General features: G+C 41.8%; 1 protein-coding gene across 5 annotated transcripts in view; it reads right to left on the reverse strand.

The window, feature by feature from the left end:
• Nucleotides 1–21,411, reverse strand: part of LOC110528552 (cadherin-22) — a 269,991-nt gene that overhangs the window by 132,901 nt on the left and 115,679 nt on the right. For 4 of the 5 annotated variants that reach the window (XM_036984155.1, XM_036984152.1, XM_036984153.1 and 1 more), the window contains exons 4-5: nt 18,368–18,448; nt 1,017–1,311 (exon numbers count right to left, since the gene is read on the reverse strand). In XM_036984155.1, coding sequence (XP_036840050.1) covers nt 1,017–1,311; nt 18,368–18,448 — 376 coding nt within the window. The remainder of the gene's footprint in view (nt 1–1,016; nt 1,312–18,367; nt 18,449–21,411) is intronic. The other variant, XM_036984156.1, reaches the window with a different exon arrangement.

The raw sequence follows: 21,411 nt of genomic DNA on the forward strand, positions 1-21,411 counted from the left end.
TGAGGGCCTCCAAAAGGCTGTGTTTGGGTTGAGGTCTGCTTCAGTAATTGTCACCCAAACCCTCAGCCTCTCAACCATGAACCGCGGTGACTTTGACCTTATCACAGTGGTGCCAGATCAACGCTATTAGCTGTTGTTCTACAGGAAGAGGAAATATGACCAGAAAACAAAACGGAGGGAAATGCTTGACCAAGCACTGCAGTTCTCATTAGCCTTGACACTTTACTGTATGTATAAAACATGAAGTGCACACTCACTTAATGTGTAATTTGACTGAAAGGTGGGGTAACAAGGAGGAGGGGGAGGGAGGGTTTGAACATTAACTACCCCCCCCCCTCTCACTCTATATATTTTTTCTCTCCCTCTCTCTCTCTCTCTTCTGTTCTCTCTCTACTCTTTCTCCTGTTTCAATAAGCATTGCCGACAGAAAAGGGCCAAAACGTGCTGCGGTAGCAGGAATGAATTCCAATCAGAGGCGAAGGACAGTGAGATCCATTACATTTATCCTAGTATCCCCTTCTCACAAGAAGACTCCCTCTCACACATACACGCAAAACAATGTGCTGCTGTACATTGAAAACAATCACACACAGGCATAAACAACGTCTCCCACTTCCTCACAAACTATCAAACCCTCTGGTGATCATTATATTGGGACTGGGTTGGGTAGCATTGTCCAAATCTGACCTGGGTAAAAATCGCACCATATACACATCTCTTCAAATGTACACTGAATATATAAAACATTAAGAACAGTGCTCTTTCCATGACATAGACCGACAAGGTGAAAGCTACAATCCCTTATTGATGTAACTTGTTAAATCCACTTCAAATCAGTGAAGATGAAGGGGAGGAGACAGGTTAAAGACATGGATTGTGTACGTCTGCTATTCAGAGGGTGAATTTGCAAGATGAAAGGTGTAAGTGCCTTTGAAAGGGGTATGGTAGTAGATGCCAGGCGAACAGGTTTGTGTCAAGACCCACATACAGACACTCCTCCCTGGTTATCCTCTTACCCATTTGTGAAAGCTCCGCCACACTCCCAATATATGGCCCTTCCAGGAACTTGGGTTCACTGTCGTTGATATCCTGGACCTTGATGACGAACTCTGACTCGGATTCCAGAAGGTGGTTGGTGAGTCGGTCCCGGGCCTGAGCTCTGAGGGTGTAGTAGCTCTGCTCCTCGCGGTCCAATCGCTCGGTGGCGTGGATGTCGCCTGTCAGCTCGTCGATGATGAAGATAGTGCCCGCTCCTTCCCCAGAGATGGTGTACTTGATGTTCCCCTCGCCCTCGTCCGAATCCGTGTGGATCTGTCAATTAAGACAATTAAAGTCAAGCTGAGAGTTCATGCTTTTAGAAGGTATACGTCGTTAATTAAAAAATATTTATATAATGCATTGATTTCATTGACTGACAGTTGACACTACTGTGAATGCAGTACTCAGATTTCACAGCATCAGATAAAATGTAGAATTATTCTTCACTTTCTCTTCAAAGATACAGCCAATAAACAAACCTGTACGTATAGAATTCCCTACTCCAAAATAACATATGTTCGAAATGTAGTGGATGAAAAGTACCCAGTTGTCATACTTGAGTAAAAGTAAAGATACCTTATTAGATAATTACTCATGTAAAAAAGAAAGTCACCAGTAAAATAGTACTTGAGTAAAAGTCTGACAGTATTTGGTTTTAAATATACTTAAGTATCAAAACTAAAAGTAAAAGTACAAATAATTTGAAATTCCTTATATAAGCAAACCAGAGCATAATTGTCTTGTTGTATTTTGTGCAGAAAGCCAGGGGCACGCTCCAACAGTCAGACATAATTAACAAACAAAGCATGTGTTTAGTGAGTCTGCCAGAGCAGAGGTAGTAGGGATGACCAGGGATGTTCTCTTGATAAGTGCTTGAATAAGGCAATTTTCCTGTCCTGCAAAGCATTCAAAATGTAATGAGTACTTTTGGGTGTCAGGGAAAATCTATGGAGTAAAAAGTACACTATTTTATTTAGTAATGTAGTGAAGTAAAAGTTGGCAACAATATAAATAGTAAAATAAAGTACAGATACCCAAAAGAACAACTTAAGTAGTACTTTCAAGTATTTTTACTGAAGTACTTTACACCATTGTCAAAATGTCATATAAAAAAACCAGCCTTGAACCTGCCAATCACAACATGTTTATTATATACATTTGCAGCACTTTATAGGATGCCCTTTACAGAACTGTCAAGGCTTTGCTCTTTCTTTTATGTCAGATTTTCTCTCTAGTCATCAAGAAGCAAAGTTCCTATTTCACAGCCGGTGAGAGAGGAAAGAGGAGAAGCCCTCGCCTCCCTCTAGGGTTGTCATCAACAGTACCATGACAAAAGACACTGCAGTGCTATTGGTGATTTACACAATCCCCACATGGTGTGCCCTTCACAGAATAGGGGCCCTCAAATTAGAAGTCATTTCTAAAGGTTGTTAAAGTTGCGGTATGAACATGAACACGGTTAGGGCCGACAAATGAACTTAAAGAGCCCTTATAAATCTGCCATGACTTCTTCTAGTGATTAAAAGACATTCTAGCAGCCCCCTATGCATCCTGTGGCTTTACTGCACATCTGAACTGCTACTCCCTTTCAATATGAAATTAGAATGCAGGACTCGAGCTCCATAGCCTGTAGGACCCATCTCGCAAAACAGGCGGGAATTGAGGGAGAAAACGCCCCTGTCTCCCGCGTTAATATTTTATAAAGGCTTAATTAAATACAGGACTCGATCGCCCTCGCGGGGGCTTTCATTAGGTATTTGTCGTAAAACAGGGGAATAATGCAAAACATAGCCCCCTCTTTCTTTTCATTTGGAATAGTCCCCAAGTCAAATAAATGCACACAGAGAAAATCGACTCTTTTTGGGGGCATCAATATTTCAGTGATAATAAAATAAACTTCAATAGCCCAGTCGGTAAAAAGACAGTAGAAAGCTCTCCAATATGTGGAGATATGTGACGCCTGCCTTTACATTGTCTGACTGTCTCTCTATTGCTTACTGTCTTTGATCAATTTGAGACAACTTACTGCAATCAAGTCTTTCAAGAATATTAGAGCAGATGCTGAAGACAAGGATCAACAGTGATGCTTCATCCAAACACATCCAAACATCTTTAGAGAGTCTTGTGGCTACAATGTGTTCAGTAGAATGGAAAGGGTTTTCTACCATCAAAGTCGATATTTGCTCTCCGATCACACACGTACTGTTTGCGAATAAACACCCACACAAATGTCATGCACACATACAGTCATGCATACACAATCATACACACCTCTCCCTCTATTTCTCTCACACACACTTCGTCCATAAATATATAGTAGGGCATCCTACAGTGCCTTGCAAAAGTATTCATCCCCCTTGGCGTTTTACCTATTTTGATGCATTGCTTGTAATTGAAATTGATTTTTATTTGGATTTCATGAAACGGACATACACAAAATAGTCCAAATTGGTGATGTGAAATGAAAAAAATTACTTGTTTAAAGAAATTCTAAAAAATAATCGGAAAAGAGGTGCCTGCATATGTATTCACCCTCTTTGCTATGAAGCCCCTAAATAAGATCTGGTGCCACCAATTACCTTCAGAAGTCACATAATTAGTTAAATAAAGTCCACCGGTGTGCAATCTAAGTGTCACGTTATCAGTCACATGATCTCAGTATATATACACATGTTCTGAAAGGCCCCAGAGTCTGCAACACCGCTAAGCAAGCAGCACCACCAAGCACCATAAAGACCAAGGAGCTCTCCAAACAGGTAAGGGACAAAGTTGTGGAGAAGTACAGATCGGGGTTGGGTTATAAAAAATATCCAAAACTTTGAACATTTCAAAGACCACCATTATAAAACAAATTGAAAGAATATGGCACCACAACAAACCTGCCAAGAGAGGGCCGCCCACTAAAACTCACGGACCAGACAAGGAGGGCATTAATCAGAGAGGCAACAAAGAGACCAAAGATAACCCTGAAGGAGCTGCAAAGCTCTACAGCGGAGATAGGAGTATCTGTCCATAGAACCACTTTAAGCCGTACACTCCACAGAGCTAGGCTTTACGGACGAGTGGCCAAAAAAAAGCCATTGCTTGAAGAAAAAATAAGCAAACACGTTGGTGTTCGCCAAAAGGCATGTGGGAGACTCCCCAAACCTATGGAAGAAGGTACTCTGGTCAGATGAGACTAAAATTGAGGTTTTTGGACATCAAGGAAAACGCTATGTCTGGCGCAAATCCTCTCATCACCCCGGGGCGACAGGTTAGAGAGTTGGGCCAGTATCCGAAAGGTTGCTGGATTGAATCGCAGAGCCGACAAGGTAAAAATATGTTGTTCTGCCACTGAACAAGGCAGTTAACCCACTGTTCCTAGGCCGTCATTGTAAATAAGAATGTGTTCTTAACTGACTTGCCTAGTTAAATAAAGGTTAAATTAAAAATAAATTTAAAAAATAACCCAAAGAACACCATCCCCACAGGGATGTTTTTCATCGGCAGGGACTGGGAAACTGGTCAGATTTGAAGGAATGATGGATGGAGATAAATACAGGGAAATTCTTGAGGGAAACCTGTTTGTCTTCCAGAGATTTGAGACTGGGATGGAGATTCACTTTCCAGCAGGACAATGACCCTAAGCATACTGCTAAAGCAACACTTGAGTGATTTAAGGGGAAGCATTTAATTGTCTTCGAATGACCTAGTCAAAGCCCAGAGCTCCATCCAATTGAGAATCTGTGGTATGACTTAAAGTTTGCTGTAATTACTGCAAAAGGGGGCTCTACGAAGTATTGACTTGGGGGGGAGGGGGTGAATAGTTATGCACCCTCAAGTTCTGTTTTTTTTTTGTCTTATTTCTTGTTTGTTTCACAATAAAACATATTTTGTATCTTCAAAGTGGTAGGCATGTTGTGTAGATCAAATGATACAACCCCCCCCAAAAAATCTATTTTAATTCCAGGTTGTAAGGCTACAAAATAGGAAAATACTTTCGCAAGCCACTGTACTTGAGTAAAAGGAAAGATACCTTTCTAGAAAATGACTCAAGTCAAAGTGAAAGTCACCCAGTAAAATAATACTTCAGTAAAAGTCTAAAAATATTTGGTTTTAACTATACTTAATTATCAAAATCCTTATATTAAGCAATCCAGACGGCACCATTTTCTTGTTTTTTTTATTTACAGATAGCCAGGGTCACACTCCAACACTCAGACATAATTTACAAATGACGCATGTGTGAGTCCGCCAGATCAGAGGCAGTAGGGATGAGCAGGGATGTCCTCTTGATAGGGGCATGAATTTGACAATTTTCCTGTCCTGCTAAGCATTCAAAACTTAACGAATACTTTTGGGTGTCAGAGAAAATGTATGGAGTAAAAAGTGCATTATTTTCTTTTGAAATGTAGTGAAGTACAAGCAAAAGTTGTCAAAAAATATACAGTGCCTTGCGAAAGTATTCGGCCCCCTTGAACTTTGCGACCTTTTGCCACATTTCAGGCTTCAAACATAAAGATATAAAACTGTATTTTTTTGTGAAGAATCAACAACAAGTGGGACACAATCATGAAGTGGAACGATATTTATTGGATATTTCAAACTTTTTTAACAAATCAAAAACTGAAAAATTGGGCGTGCAAAATTATTCAGCCCCCTTAAGTTAATACTTTGTAGCGCCACCTTTTGCTGCGATTACAGCTGTAGGTCGCTTGGGGTGTCTCTCACAAAAAAATACAGTTTTATATCTTTATGTTTGAAGCCTGAAATGTGGCAAAAGGTTGCAAAGTTCAAAGGGGCCAAATACTTTTGCAAGGCACTGTAAATAGTAAAGTACAGATACCAAAAAAACGACTTAAGTAAAAATACCCTTAAAGTACTACTTAAGTACTTTACACCACTGCTTTTGACTGCTTTAATACACAAGTGAATTTGTAATAATACTGTTGGTACCCTAAAATGGGGGGACTATTTTAAAAAAGTGCTGAAATTTCTAAACGGTTCACCCGATACGGATGAAAATACCTTCAAATTAAAGCTGACAGTCTGCACGTTAACCTCATATTCATTGTATTATTTCAAATCCAAAGTGATTGAGTACAGATCTGAAACCACAACAAAAATGTCACTGTCCCAATACTTTTGGAGGTCATTGTATTATGTTGTGAGTAGGCACACGTGGCAACAACGCAGCTCAAATGTGATTTTTTTTCACAGATCATGCTCGTTCTCCCCCTTCAGGCCCAATGTGTCAGTCCATCCGTCAGTATGTCCTCATCAAAGTGATTCCGTGGCTAAGCTGTGGACTTCAAACAAAAGGTCAAAGCCAGGGCTTCACTTAATGCTTAGCAATCATAACCATCAGCAATGTCAACATGCCATTGCCAGCTAAATTTCCCTTCCAACCAAACAAAAGAGTAGGGACACATTCCAAATGGAACCATGTTCCCTATGTAGTGCACTACACCCCTATGGGGCCTGGTCAAAAGTAGTGCATTAAATAGGGATTAGGGTGCCATTTGGGATGCAGCCTAGGCCTGCAGTAAGCCTTCCCCCATCAGGAAGAAAAAGGAGCTATTTATCACAACAATAGTGTTGGCACTTGGAAGAAAACAATATGTCTATAAACAGGACTCATAATGTCACCTCCTACTCTAGATGGAAACAGGGTCTTCGTCCTAAATGGTACCCTGTTCCATACATAGTGCACTACATTTGACCAGGGTCCATAGGGCCCTAGTCAAAAGTAGTGCACGATGTAGGGAATAGGGTGCCATTTGGGACATGCCAATGCCTTGTGGCTACAATAATCAAATCTGTCGTGCACCTTTGGTCAACTCTCCAATACTGTAAATGCTGCCTGCTTCCTCAGCAACGAGTGTATAGACAAACAAAGTCATACAGGCATGCACACACACACATACAGACACACAGAAAAACACACGCACACACACGCACATACTGACACACACAGAAAAACACACACAGACGGGTACATAGATATGGAACTGCCCTGCCAAATAGGGGTCAGCGCACTAACGAAGACCAATGGTGTCGCTTTGGCCTCAGGGCAAGCCAGCCTACTGAAGGACATCAAAATGAGGCAGCTGAATGAATAGGAGATCAGGATATACCGCGGGAAAATGTCCTTGTCTCACCTTGCTATCTAAAAATAAAAGCATTCATTGTAAGTCGCTCTGGATAGGAGCGTCTGCTAAATCAAGGGTTCCAAAACAATTTCACTTGGGGCCCCCGCATTAGGGAACATCCCACGGCCCCCCTGTGAACGCGCACCACGCCTATTTCTATGGGCACAAGCACTGTTCATTACTCAAACTATTCACACCGCTCTTGTTGGTGGAGAGAATGTTGCAGGTTTAAAGCGTATTTCCTACAATTCTACACATTGTCATTGGGTCCAAAGAAAATAGTGTAGTTTAAATGCAAATGTTCTTGCAGTCCTATACATTTTGCCATGTCTAATGTGTATTCATGTGATATTTGTGTGACAAAAAAATGACAGCAATATCAATGGGCAACAAAAAAAACCAGAAGCTGACATGGACTAGTTGATGTGGACACTTCTGACACGTTATAAATAGCCCTCTATAGTATGTAATGACTGAGATGACAAGAGGAACTGATGATGCACTACCTAATTTATAAATGGCAGCTTGTGCATTCTACTATTACAACTTTCAAGAGTAAATTTAATGGTGGACTGAGTTCCATTAAAAAGTTTAATTTAGGGGGGGTACCTACGCCCCCCTTGCCAACCCCTCGCACCCTTAGGGGGTGTGGCCCACAGTTTGGGAACCGCTGTGCTAAATGACTCAAATGTAAATGTACTACATTTGTTGTAAGGAACTGGCACAATCTAAAAAACTGCACACAAATATGAGAAAGGAAGTCAGAGGAAGAAGTCTGTCAAATATCTGGAAGAAATTCTAATCAACACTATCTGACATGATGACTCCTTGCTGTCCCCAGTCCACCTGGCTGTGCTGCTGCTCCAGTTTCAACTGTTCTGCCTGTGATTATTATTATTTGACCATGCTGGTCATTTATGAACATTTGAACATCTTGGCCATGTTCTGTTATAATCTCCACCCGGCACAGCCAGAAGAGGACTGGCCACCCCACATAGCCTGGTTCCTCTCTAGGTTTCTTCCTAGGTTTTGGCCTTTCTAGGTAGTTTTTCCTAGCCACCGTGCTTCTACACCTGCATTGCTTGCTCTTTGGGGTTTTAGGCTGGGTTTCTGTGCAGTACTTTGACATATCAGCTGGTGTACGAAGGGCTATAGAAATAAATTTGATTTGATTCTAATCAACCGTATCTGCAAGTTATTCTAATCAACACTATCTGGAAGTTATTATAATCAACACGATCTGGAAGTTATTCTAATCAACCGTATCTGGAAGTTATTATAATCAACACTATCTGGAAGTTATTATAATCAACACTATCTGGAAGTTATTCTAAATCAACCGTATCTGGAAGTTATTCTAATCAACCGTATCTGGAAGTTATTCTAAACAACACTATCTGGAAGTGATTCTAAACAACACTATCTGGAAGTTATTCTAATCAACACTATCTGGAAGTTATTCTAATCAACCGTATCTGGAAGCTATTTGCTGTCTCTGCCTGGCCAGTTCCCCTCTTTCCACTGGGATTCTCTGCCTCTAACCCTATTACAGGGGCTGAGTCACTGGCTTACTAGGGCTCTTTCATACCGTCCCTAGGAGGGGTGCGTCACTTGAGTGGGTTGAGTCACTGATGTGATCTTCCTGTCTGGGTTGGCGCACCCCCTTGGGTTGTGCCGTGGCGGAGATCTTTGTGGGCTATACTCGGCCTTGTCTCAGGATTGTAAGTTGGTGGTTGAAGATATCCCTCTAGTGGTGTGGGGGCTGTGCTTTGGCAAAGTGGGTTGGGTTATATCCTTCCTGTTTGGCCCTGTCCGGGGGTGTCATCGGATGGGGCCACAGTGTCTCCTGACCCCTCCTGTCTCAGCCTCCAGTATTTATGCTGCAGTAGTTTATGTGTAGGGGGGCAAGGATCAGTTTGTTATATCTGGAGTACTTCTCCTGTCCTATCCAGTGTCCTGTGTGAATTTAAGTATGCTCTCTCTAATTCTCTCTTTCTCTCTTTCTTTCTCTCTCTCTCTCGGAGGACCTGAGCCCTAGGACCATGCCTCAGGACTACCTGACATGATGACTCCTTGCTGTCCCCAGTCCACCTGGCCGTGCTGCTGCTCCAGTTTCAACTGTTCTGCCTGTGATTATTATTATTTGACCATGCTGGTCCTTTATGAACATTTGAACATCTTGGCCATGTTCTGTTATAATCTCCACCCGGCACAGCCAAGGGAGGACTGGCCACCCCACATAGCCTGGTTCCTCTCTAGGTTTCTTCCTAGGTTTTGGCCTTTCTAGGGAGTTTTTCCTAGCCACCGTGCTTCTGCACCTGCATTGCTTGCTGTTTGGAGTTTTAGGCTGGGTTTCTGTACAGTACTTTGAGATATCAGCTGGTGTACGAAGGGCTATAGAAATACATTTGATTTGATTTGATTCTAATCAACCATATCTGGATGTTATTCTAAATCAACACTATCTGGAAGTTATTATAATCAACCGTATCTGGAAGTTATTATCATCAACCATATCTGGAAGTTATTCTAATCAACACTATCTGGAAGTTATTCTAAAAACACTATCTGGAAGTTATTCTAAACAACCGTATCTGGAAGTTATTATAATCAACCGTATCTGGAAGTTATTCTAAACAACCGTATCAGGAAGTTATTCTAAATCAACACTATCGGAAGTTATTCTAACCAACCGTATCTGAAAGTTATTCTAAACAACCGTATCTGGAAGTTATTATAATCAACCGTATCTGGAAGTTATTCTAATCAACCGTATCTGGAAGTTATTCTAATCAACACTATCTGGAAGTTATTCTAAACAACCGTATCTGGAAGTTATTATAATCAACCATATCTGGAAGCTATTCTAATCAACCGTATCAGGAAGTTATTCTAATCAACCATATCTGGAAGTTATTCTAATCAACTGTATCTGGAAGTTATTCTAAACAACCGTATCTGGAAGTTATTCTAATCAACCGTATCTGGAAGTTATTCTAAATCAACACTATATGGAAGTTATTCTAATCAACCATATCTGGAAGTTATTCTAATCACCCGTATCTGGAAGTTATTCTAAATCAACAATATCGGAAGTTATTCTAATCAACCGTATCTGAAAGTTATTCTAAACAACCGTATCTGGAAGTTATTCTAATCAATCGTATCTGGAAGTTATTCTAAACAACCGTATCTGGAAGTTATTCTAATCAACCGTATCTGGAAGTTATTCTAATCAACCATATCAGGAAGTTATTCTAATCAACCGTATCTGGAAGTTATTCTAATCAACCGTATCTCTAAGTTATTCTAATCAACCGTATCTGGAAGTTATTCTAATCAACCGTATCTGGAAGTTATTCTAATCAACACTATCTGGAAGCTATTCTAAATCCACTGTATCTGATGCCTACATCACTTCTGTTCCCATTCAATCTAACTGTCATGTATTGTCATGTTGTGTCTTGTTTCTGTCCTTTCTCTTCACCCTGTCTCCCTCTGCTGGTCGTACTAGGTTACCTCTTCTTCCCCTCTTTCCCCCAGCTGTTCCTTGTCTTCTCTGACTTCCTCGTTCACCCCTTTTCCCACCTGTTCCCTTTTTCCCTCTGATTAGGTCTCTATATCTCTCTCTGTTTCTGCTCCTGTCTTTGTCGGATTCTCGTTTGTGTTACTCATGCCTGAACCAGACTATCGTCGTGTTTGCTGCAACCTTGTCCTGTCCTGTCGGAATCTGCCTGTTCATCTAACCTTGTCCTGTCCTGTCGGAATCTGCCTGTCCATCTGAGCCTACGTGTGTTTCGTCATTAAAGAAACTCTGTTTTGTTAATTCGCTTTTGGGTCCTCATTCACGCACCTGACAGAAGAATCCGACCAAGAATGGACCCAGCGACTTCGGATCCTCTCCACTCAGCCGTCGAGATCCAGGGAGCGATGCTAGGCAGACACGAGCAGGAATTGTCTGCTGCTCGACATGCCGTTGAGACCCTGGCCACCCAAGTCTCCAACCTCACAGAACAGGTTCACCATCTCCGCCTCGATCCACCGGCCACTTCCAGGGCTTTCGAATCTCCGGAGCCCAGAATCAATAACCCACCGTGTTACTCTGGGGAGCCCACTGAATGCCGCTCGTTCCTCACCCAGTGTGATATTGTGTTTTCTCTCCAGCCCAACACTTACTCCAGGAGCACTGCTCGTATCGCCTACGTCATATCTCTCCTTACTGGACGGGCTCGTGAGTGGGGCACGGCAATCTGGGAGGCAAGGGCTGAGTGTACTAACCAGTATCAGGACTTTAAGGAGGAGATGATACGGGTTTTTGATCAATCTGTTTTTGGGGAGGAGGCTTCCAGGGTCCTGTCTTCCCTATGTCAAGGTAATCGATCCATAACAGACTACTCTATTGAGTTTCGCACTCTTGCTGCCTCCAGTGGCTGGAACGAGCCGGCTTTGCTCGCTCGTTTTCTGGAGGGTCTCCGCGCAGAGGTAAAGGATGAGATTCTCTCCCGGGAGGTTCCTTCCAGCGTGGATTCCTTGATTGAACTCGCTATTCGCATTGAGCGACGGGTTGATCTTCGTCACCGAGCTCGTGGAAAGGAGCTCGCGTTCTCCGTTGCCCCCCTCTCCGCATCACTACCATCTTCCTCTGCCGGCTCGGGTGCTGAGCCTATGCAGCTGGGAGGTATCCGCATCTCGACTAAAGAGAGGGAACGGAGAATCACCAACCGCCTCTGTCTCTATTGCGGTTCCGCTGGTCATTTTGTCACTTCATGTCCAGTAAAAGCCAGAGCTCATCAGTAAGCGGAGGGCTACTGGTGAGCGCTACTACTCCTGTCTCTCCTTCAAGATCCTGCACTACCTTGTCGGTCCATCTACGCTGGACCGGTTCGTCAGCTTCCTGCAGTGCCTTGATAGACTCTGGGGCGGAGGGCTGTTTTATGGACGAGACCTGGGCTCGGGAACATGACATTCCTCTCAGACAGTTAAGGGAGTCCACGGCCTTGTTCGCCTTGGATGGTAGTCCTCTCCCCAGGATTCAGCGTGAGACGCTACCTTTAACCCTCACTGTCTCTGGTAATCATAGCGAAACCATTTCTTTTTTAATTTTTCGTTCACCTTTTACACCTGTTGTTTTGGGCCATCCCTGGCTAGTTTGTCATAATCCTTCCATTAATTGGTCTAGTAATTCTATCCTCTCCTGGAACGTCTCTTGTCTTGTGAAATGTTTAATGTCTGCTATCCCTCCTGTTTCCTCTGTCTCTTCTTCACAGGAGGAGCCTGGTGATTTGACAGGGGTGCCGGAGGAATATCACGATCTGCGCACGGTGTTCAGTCGGTCCAGGGCCACCTCTCTTCCTCCACACCGGTCGTATGATTGTAGTATTGATCTCCTTCCGGGAACCACTCCCCCCCGGGGTAGACTATACTCTCTGTCGAGAGTACTCTCGCTTCCCATTCCCTCTCGACCGTGGTCTCACATCGCCTTGGATTTTGTCACCGGACTGCCTTCGTCAGCGGGGAAGACTGTTATTCTTACGGTTGTCGATAGGTTCTCTAAGGCGGCTCATTTTATTCCCCTTGCTAAGCTTCCTTCTGCTAAAGAGACGGCACAAATCATCATCGAGAATGTTTTCAGAATTCATGGCCTTCCGTCAGATGTCGTTTCGGACAGAGGTCCGCAATTCACGTCTCAATTTTGGAGGGAGTTTTGCCGTTTGATTGGGGCTTCCGTCAGTCTCTCTTCCGGCTTTCACCCCCAGTCTAACGGTCAAGCAGAACGGGCCAATCAGACTATTGGTCGCATCTTACGCAGTCTTTCTTTTCGCAACCCTGCGTCTTGGTCAGAACAGCTCCCCTGGGCAGAATACGCCCACAACTCGCTTCCTTCGTCTGCGACCGGGCTATCTCCTTTTCAGAGTAGCCTCGGGTACCAGCCTCCGCTGTTCTCATCTCAGTTCGCCGAGTCCAGCGTCCCCTCCGCTCAGGCTTTTGTCCAACGTTGCGAGCGCACCTGGAAGAGGGTCAGGTCTGCACTTTGCCGTTATAGGGCGCAGACTGTGAGAGCTGCTAATAAGCGTAGAACTAAGAGTCCTAGATATTGTCGCGGTCAGAGAGTTTGGCTCTCCACTCAGAACCTTCCCCTTAAGACAGCTTCTCGCAAGTTGACCCCGCGGTTCATTGGTCCGTTCCGTATTTCTCAGATCATTAATCCTGTCGCAGTGCGACTTCTTCTTCCGCTATATCTTCGTCGCGTCCACCCGGTCTTCCATGTCTCCTGTGTTAAGCCCGTTCTTCGCGCCCCCGCTCGTCTTCACCCCCCCCCCCCCCATCCTTGTCGAGGGCGCACCTATCTACAGGGTCCGTAAGATTTTGGACATGCGTCCTCGGGGCCGTGGTCATCAGTACCTAGTGGATTGGGAGGGGTACGGTCCTGAGGAGAGGAGTTGGGTTCCCTCTCGGGACGTGCTGGACCGTTCGCTGATCGATGATTTCCTCCGTTGCCACCAGGTTTCCTCCTCGAGTGCGCCAGGAGGCGCTCGGTGAGTGGGGGGGTACTGTCATGTATTGTCATGTTGTGTCTTGTTTCTGTCCTTTCTCTTCACCCTGTCTCCCTCTGCTGGTCGTACTAGGTTACCTCTTCTTCCCCTCTTTCCCCCAGCTGTTCCTTGTCTTCTCTGACTACCTCGTTCACCCCTTTTCCCACCTGTTCCCTTTTTCCCTCTGATTAGGTCTCTATATCTCTCTCTGTTTCTGCTCCTGTCTTTGTCGGATTCTCGTTTGTGTTACTCATGCCTGAACCAGACTATCGTCGTGTTTGCTGCAACCTTGTCCTGTCCTGTCGGAATCTGCCTGTTCATCTAACCTTGTCCTGTCCTGTCGGAATCTGCCTGTCCATCTGAGCCTACGTGTGTTTCGTCATTAAAGAAACTCTGTTTTGTTAATTCGCTTTTGGGTCCTCATTCACGCACCTGACACTAACTGATATAAGCAGACTGCTTCAACGTTCCAACAATAAGGTGAAATCCAAGATGTATAGCATGACATGAAGCAAAAAGAGGAGCCATGAAATAATGCAAAAATGAACCAGGCAAAAGTAACCCTGTTCCTTCACATCTTCCCAAGACTTTATTCCCTGATATAAGATCAGTTCTTCTAACATTCTAATCCTTTCCATCCAGTCCACATTGTTTTAAATGTGCTTGGAACTTCATGCCAAAATAAATGATTGAAATAGATGTATGTGATCAAACACTTCCTACACACATCCTGATTACACATGTCGTCAAAGATGACTGTACCATCACAGCCAATCAAAGAGGCATTACAGTCCATGAACAATAACAACAATGAACAGTTTACATGTAGTCAGTCTGACTAAAGCTAAACGACATTCACAGTTGTCCCATATTTTAACCATTTGTTCATTGTTGTTATTGTTTTAGCACATTGATTGTGCTGTAAATCTATAAATATTAAATGAAACGTAAAGCCACAGTCTGTGAGATTTTCAAAAATGTCATGTCATGACACAGAGTACTTGAGTTGCAGTTAGAAATAAAGTAGTACTTTACTTTACTTTACCACATCCACATCTGTCTACTGTATTTAACACATCCACATCTGTCTACTGTATTTATGTAACAGTATCATTTTAAACCGTCCCCTCGCCCATACCCGGGCGCGAACCAGGGACCTTCTGCACACATCAACAACTGACGCCTACGAAGCGTCGTTACCCATCGCTCCACAAAAGCCGCGGCCCTTGCAGAGCAAGGGGAACTACTACTTCAAGGTCTCAGAGCAAGTGACGTCACTGATTGAAACGCTATTTAGCGCCCACGCTAACACATCTGTCTACTGTCTACTGTATTTAACACATCCACATTTGTCTACTGTCTACTGTATTTAACACATCCACATCTGTCTACTGTCTACTGTATTTAACACATCCACATCTGTCTACTGTCTACTGTATTTAACACATCCACATCTGTCTACTGTCTACTGTATTTAACACATCCGCATCTGTCTACTGTATTTAACACATCCACATCTGTCTACTGTATTTAACACATCCACATCTGTCTACTGTCTACTGTATTTAACACATCCGCATCTGTCTACTGTCTACTGTATTTAACACATCCACATCTGTCTACTGTCTACTGTATTTAACACATCCACATCTGTCTACTGTCTACTGTATTTAACACATCCGCATCTGTCTACTGTATTTAACACATCCACATCTGTCTACTGTATTTAACACATCCACATCTGTCTACTGTATTTAACACATCCACATCTGTCTACATCTGTCCACATATGTCTACTGTATTTACCACATCCGCATCTGTCTACTGTATTTAACACATCCGCATCTGTCTACTGTATTTAACACATCCACATCTGTCTACTGTATTTAACACATCCACATCTGTCTACATCTGTCCACATCTGTCTACTGTATTTAACACATCCGCATCTGTCTACTGTATTTAACACATCCGCATCTGTCTACTGTATTTAACACATCCGCATCTGTCTACTGTATTTAACACATCCGCATCTGTCTACTGTATTTAACACATCCGCATCTGTCTACTGTATTTAACACGTCCTCATCTGTCTACTGTATTTAACACATCCACATCTGTCTACTGTATTTAACACATCCGCATCTGTCTACTGTATTTAACACATCCACATCTGTCTACATCTGTCCACATCTGTCTACTGTATTTAACACATCCGCATCTGTCTACTGTATTTAACACATCCGCATCTGTCTACTGTATTTAACACATCCACATCTGTCTACTGTATTTAACACATCCACATCTGTCTACATCTGTCCACATCTGTCTACTGTATTTAACACATCCGCATCTGTCTACTGTATTTAACACATCCGCATCTGTCTACTGTATTTAACACGTCCTCATCTGTCTACTGTATTTAACACATCCACATCTGTCTACTGTATTTAACACATCCGCATCTGTCTACTGTATTTAACACATCCGCATCTGTCTACTGTATTTAACACAACAACATCTGCAGTGAAAGGCGACAGAGCTAGAGCGCTGTTTGTCAGACCATGAGACGGCCTTCTCACAAAATGGTCTGTAGTGTCCGGACACTTTGGCATAAACTATTATGGAAAGATGAGACTCCCACGAACACGTCCATGTCAGTAGTTTTGTTTTCGGACGCCCACAGGCCTCACAAGACTTGTCTGAAGGTCACCCGGTACCAGTCCAAAAAAGTTATGGAAGTATAAATGGAGAATGTTTAGCGACAAAAATAAGGGGTTAAATACATGTACAAAAAATATATATGTTTCCTGATCTTTCTTATATCAGATATAGGACAGACACTTCAGAACAAACTTCATTTAGATTTTTTTGGGGGGGACTATCTGTTGTTCTATGTAGTGCATCTGTTATCCGATGTGTTTGTATGGGCTAATAGCACAAAGATTAAAAATACAGTGCCTTGCAAAAGTATTCATTCCCCTTGGAGTTTTCCCTATTTTGTTGCATTATAACCTGTAATTTAAACTGATTTCTATTTGGATTTCATGTAATGAACATACAGAAAATAGAAAATGGAGAAGTGCTGCGTGCATATGTATTCACCCTTTGCTATGAAGCTCCTAAATAAGATCTGGTGCAACAAATTACCTTGAGAAGTCACACAATTAGTTAAATAAAGTCCACCTGTGTGAAATCTAAGTGTCACATGATCTGTCACATGATCTCAGTATAAATACACCTGTTCTGAAAAGCCCCAGAGTCTGCAACACCACCAAGCAAGCGGCACCATGAAGAACAAGGAGCTCTCCAAACAGGTCAGGGACAAAGTTGTGGAGGAGTACAAATCAGGGTTGGGTTACGAAAAAAATTCCAAAACTTTGAACACCCCAAAGAGCTCCATTAAATCCATTATAATAAAAGCTGAAGTAAATCATTCTCTCTACTATTATTCTGACATTTCACATTCTTAAAAGTAAGTGGTGATCCTAACTGACCCAAGACAGGCAATTTTTACTAGGATTAAGTGTCAGGAATGGTAAAAAACTGAGTTTAAATGTATTTGGCTAAGGTGTATGTAAACTTTGGATTTCAACTGTTTATACCTGTTCTGATAGGCCCCAGAGTCTGCAACACAACTAAGCAAGCAGCACCACCAAGCAAGCTGCACCATGAAGACCAAGGAGCTCTCCAAACAGATCAGGGACAAAGTTGTGGAGAAGTACAGATCAGGGTTGGGTTATAAAAAGAAAAATCTGAAACTTTGAACATCCCACAGAGTACCATTAAATCCATTATAAAAAAAAATGTGGAAAGAATATGGCACCACAACAAACCAGCCAAGAGAGGGCCACCCACCAAAACTTACGGACCGGGCAAGGAGGACATTAATCAGAGAGGCAACAAAGAGATGAAAGATAACCCTGAAGGAGCTGCAAAGCTCCATGGTGGAGATTGGAGTATCTGTTCATAGGACCACTTTAAGTCGTACACTCCACAGAGCTGGGCTTTACGGAAGCGTGGCAAGAAAAAGCCAATGCTTAAAGAAGAAAATAAGCAAACACATTTGGTGTTCACCAAAAGACATGTGGGAGACTCCCCAAACATATGGAAGAAGGTACTCTGGTCAGGTGAGACTAAAATTGAGCTTTTTGACCATCAAGGAAAACGCAATGTCTGGCGCAAACCCAACACCTCTCATCTCTCCGAGAACACCATCCCCACAGTGAAGCATGGTGGTGGCAGCATCATGCTGTGGAGATGTTTTTAATCGGCAGGGACTGGGAAACTGGTCAGAATTGAAGGAATGATGGATGGGACTAAATACAGGGAAATTCTTGAGGGAAAACTGTTTCAGTCTTCCAGAGATTTGAGACTGGGGCGGGGGTTCACCTACCAGCAGGACAATGACCCCAAGCATACTACTAAAGCAATACTCGAGTGGTTTAAGGGGAAACTTTTAAATGTTTTATATTTTTATACTTCAAGAAGTCTTAAAATAAAAAAATTAAATAAACAATTCCATGTAGCTTAGACAGGATTTAGACTAAATGCTTAAACATTGAAGTTATTCCTTGATCACTACAGATATATCACTACAGATATATCATGGAAATCACAAGTCCATGTGAAAATGTCATGGGATGCATTTGCTCGATTGCTTACGTTTTTTGTTGGTGGCCCACTGTTTGGTGGTATGCACATCTCACAGAGTGTGGCTTTAACTGAGTCTAAGACATCTTGTATCTGCAATGAAACAAACGAATACAGCTTGAGACAAAGGTTGTGTCACCAAACAGTATGCTCTAACACTATGATCTATACATTTAAAATGTAAAATGTAATTATTTTTTTGCACACATGTTTAATGATTAGTGTCTTGTAAGCTCTTATGAGCTGGGCACCAAATGTTGTATGACACTGAAATAAAATGAATGAATGAATCATTCAGTCAATCAATCAACCAAGCATATACAGTAGAGTAAATGCAATACTCTCTTGGTTTATAATGTCTTTAAACCTGCTAGTTTATAATGGTTAGAACCCTGCTTTACTATATCTAATTAACAAACTGACAAGTAGTTACTACAATAAGGGTGTAAAAGTATGAATTTAATTTCCCCCCTTAAACAATAGGTTCCATATTCTAAGAATCTAGACCTTCGGTTCAGATTGTATCCGAATGCCTCTAACTGACAATGGGTTCTACGAGTTCACATGTGTCATTAGAAGTTGTGAGTAGCTGTAACCACAGAACAAGAATGTCATTCTGTCCATGGCTGTAAGCTTCTAGCTCCTGAATGTGGTTCAGCGTCAACATTGAACTTCTTAAAAGGCTCTTGAGATGGAATAACCACTTTCATATCTCTGCTATAGATGAATCTGAATGGAAACCTTGGAACACCTTTCTGTTTCAACCTGTAATAGATTTGTCCCGACACCAGTATTGCGACACTCAGAAGTATCGTGTCAAGGAAACAAAACGGCTTCATTTCTTTAGAAAATATATTACAGCCTTCTGTTGTCATCCAGAGTCACATTCGTTTTTTAACAAGCTATATAACTCAATGTTTAGCATACTGCAGGTTTTTAAAGACCATAGAAGGTTTTTTAAAGACCATCTGCTTTGTGTTTCCTTCTTTGTTGCAATGGAAAATGTATATTGTGATAACCCTATTAGGTAACGTTTCACCCCAGTGAATAGCTTAGTTTCCTTTACTGTAATTTCACTAGCCTAGATGGATTCTGTATTCACATGGAGTACAATAAGAAAAGTGGATCCATGCATATTACTGTACAGGAGTTTTGACTGAACCACCATCAAGTCTTAAAACAGGAGAGGGGCAAGTACAGGGCCTTCAGAAAGTATTCACACCCTTTTACGTTTTCCACATTTTGTTGTGTTACAAAGTGGAATTAAAATTGATTTAATTGTCATTTTTAGGTCAACGATCGACACAAAATACTCTGTCAAAGTATGGAAAATAAAATACTAATATATATTAATTAGATAAGTATTCAACCCCTTGAGTTGTTAGAATTACCTTTGGCAGTGATTACAGCTGTGAGTCTTTATGGGTAAGTCTAAAGAGCTTTACACACCTGGATTGTAGAATATTTGCCCATTATTCATAAAAAAAAATATTCAAGCTCTATCAAGTTGGTTGCTATACATTCATTGTCATGTCATGCCATAGAGTGTCAAGACTACTTAAGTAAAATTTGTAACTAGGCCACTCAGGAACATTCAATGTCATCTTGGTAAGCAACTCCAGCGTACATTTGCCCCTGTGTTTTAGGTAATTGACCTGCTGAAAGGTGAATTTGTCTCCCAGTGTCTGTTGGAAAGCAGACTAAACAAAGTTTTCCTCTATGATTTTGCCTAGGCTTAGTTATCTCTAGTCTGTTTATTTTTATCAACAACAAAAAACTCCCTAGTCCTTGCAGATGAAAAGCATAACCATAACGTGATGAAGCTACCACCATGCTTGAAAATATGAAGAGTGGTACTCAGTGATGTGTTGTATTGGATTTGCCCCAAACATAACACTTTGTATTCTATAATTTTTTTTCCAGTTTTACTTTAGTGCCTTATTGCAAACAGGATGCATGTTTTGAGATATTTGTATTCTGTACAGGCTTTCTTTTTTTCACTCATTTATGTAAGTATTGTGGAGTAACTACAATGTTGTTGATTCATCCTCAGTTATGTCCTATCACAGCCTTTAAACGTCGTAATTGTTTTAAAATCTCCTTGGGCCTCATGGTGAAAGCCATGAGTGGTTTCAAATTGTCACATGCTTTGTAAACAGGTGTAGACTAACAGTAAGATTGCTTTACTTATGGGTCCTTCCCAACAATGCAGAGAGATACAACAACAAAAAATACATACAAACATCAAGACAAGGAAACAGTTCTGAAGGACACCTGTATCTTTGTAGTGACCAACGTGTAATTAATAACTTCACCATGCTCAAAGGGATATTCAATATCTGTTTTCTTCACCCATCTATCAATCGGTGTCCTTCTTTAAAAAACATTGGAAAGCCTCCCTGGTCTTCGTGGTTGAACCTGTGCTTTAAATCCACTGCTCGACTGAGGGACCTTACAGATAATTCTGTGTGTGGGGTACAGAAATGATGTAGTCATTCAAAGTCCATGCAACTTATTATGTGACTCATTAAGCACATTTTTACTCCAGAACTTATTTAGTGTTGCCATAACAAAGGGGTTGAATGCAGCTTTTAATTTTAGATTCATTTCTAAACATAAAAAAACTACAGAATTCCACAATATGGGTTATTGTGTGTAAAACAGTGACACAACATCTAAATGTAATCAATGTTAAATTCAGGCTGTAACAACAACATGTGTAAAAAGGTCAAGGGGTGTGAATACTTTCTGAAGGCACTGTAAGTACTGTGAACGGGATAAATAAAGCTTTCAGCATTTGATTCATGAACTTAAGAGAAATAAATGTCAAGGGTCAGAAGAGATGCGCAGCAACACAAAATATACACAGTACACGATGTATGAATTTCAAAAGGAGGCCTTGGAGTGAATTGAGAGAGAGAGAAAAAACTGAGGAACATAGTCTTATTTTCTTTCCATCAACAATAGATCTATGGAAAGTGATGCTTTGGATTGGATTTTTTTCAATCTGCTGGATAATTTTTTTTTCAGTGTAAGTGCATCTCCCTGCATGTCAA

Source organism: Oncorhynchus mykiss, chromosome 7 (assembly GCF_013265735.2).
Source record: "Oncorhynchus mykiss isolate Arlee chromosome 7, USDA_OmykA_1.1, whole genome shotgun sequence".
Lineage (NCBI taxonomy): Eukaryota > Metazoa > Chordata > Actinopteri > Salmoniformes > Salmonidae > Oncorhynchus > Oncorhynchus mykiss.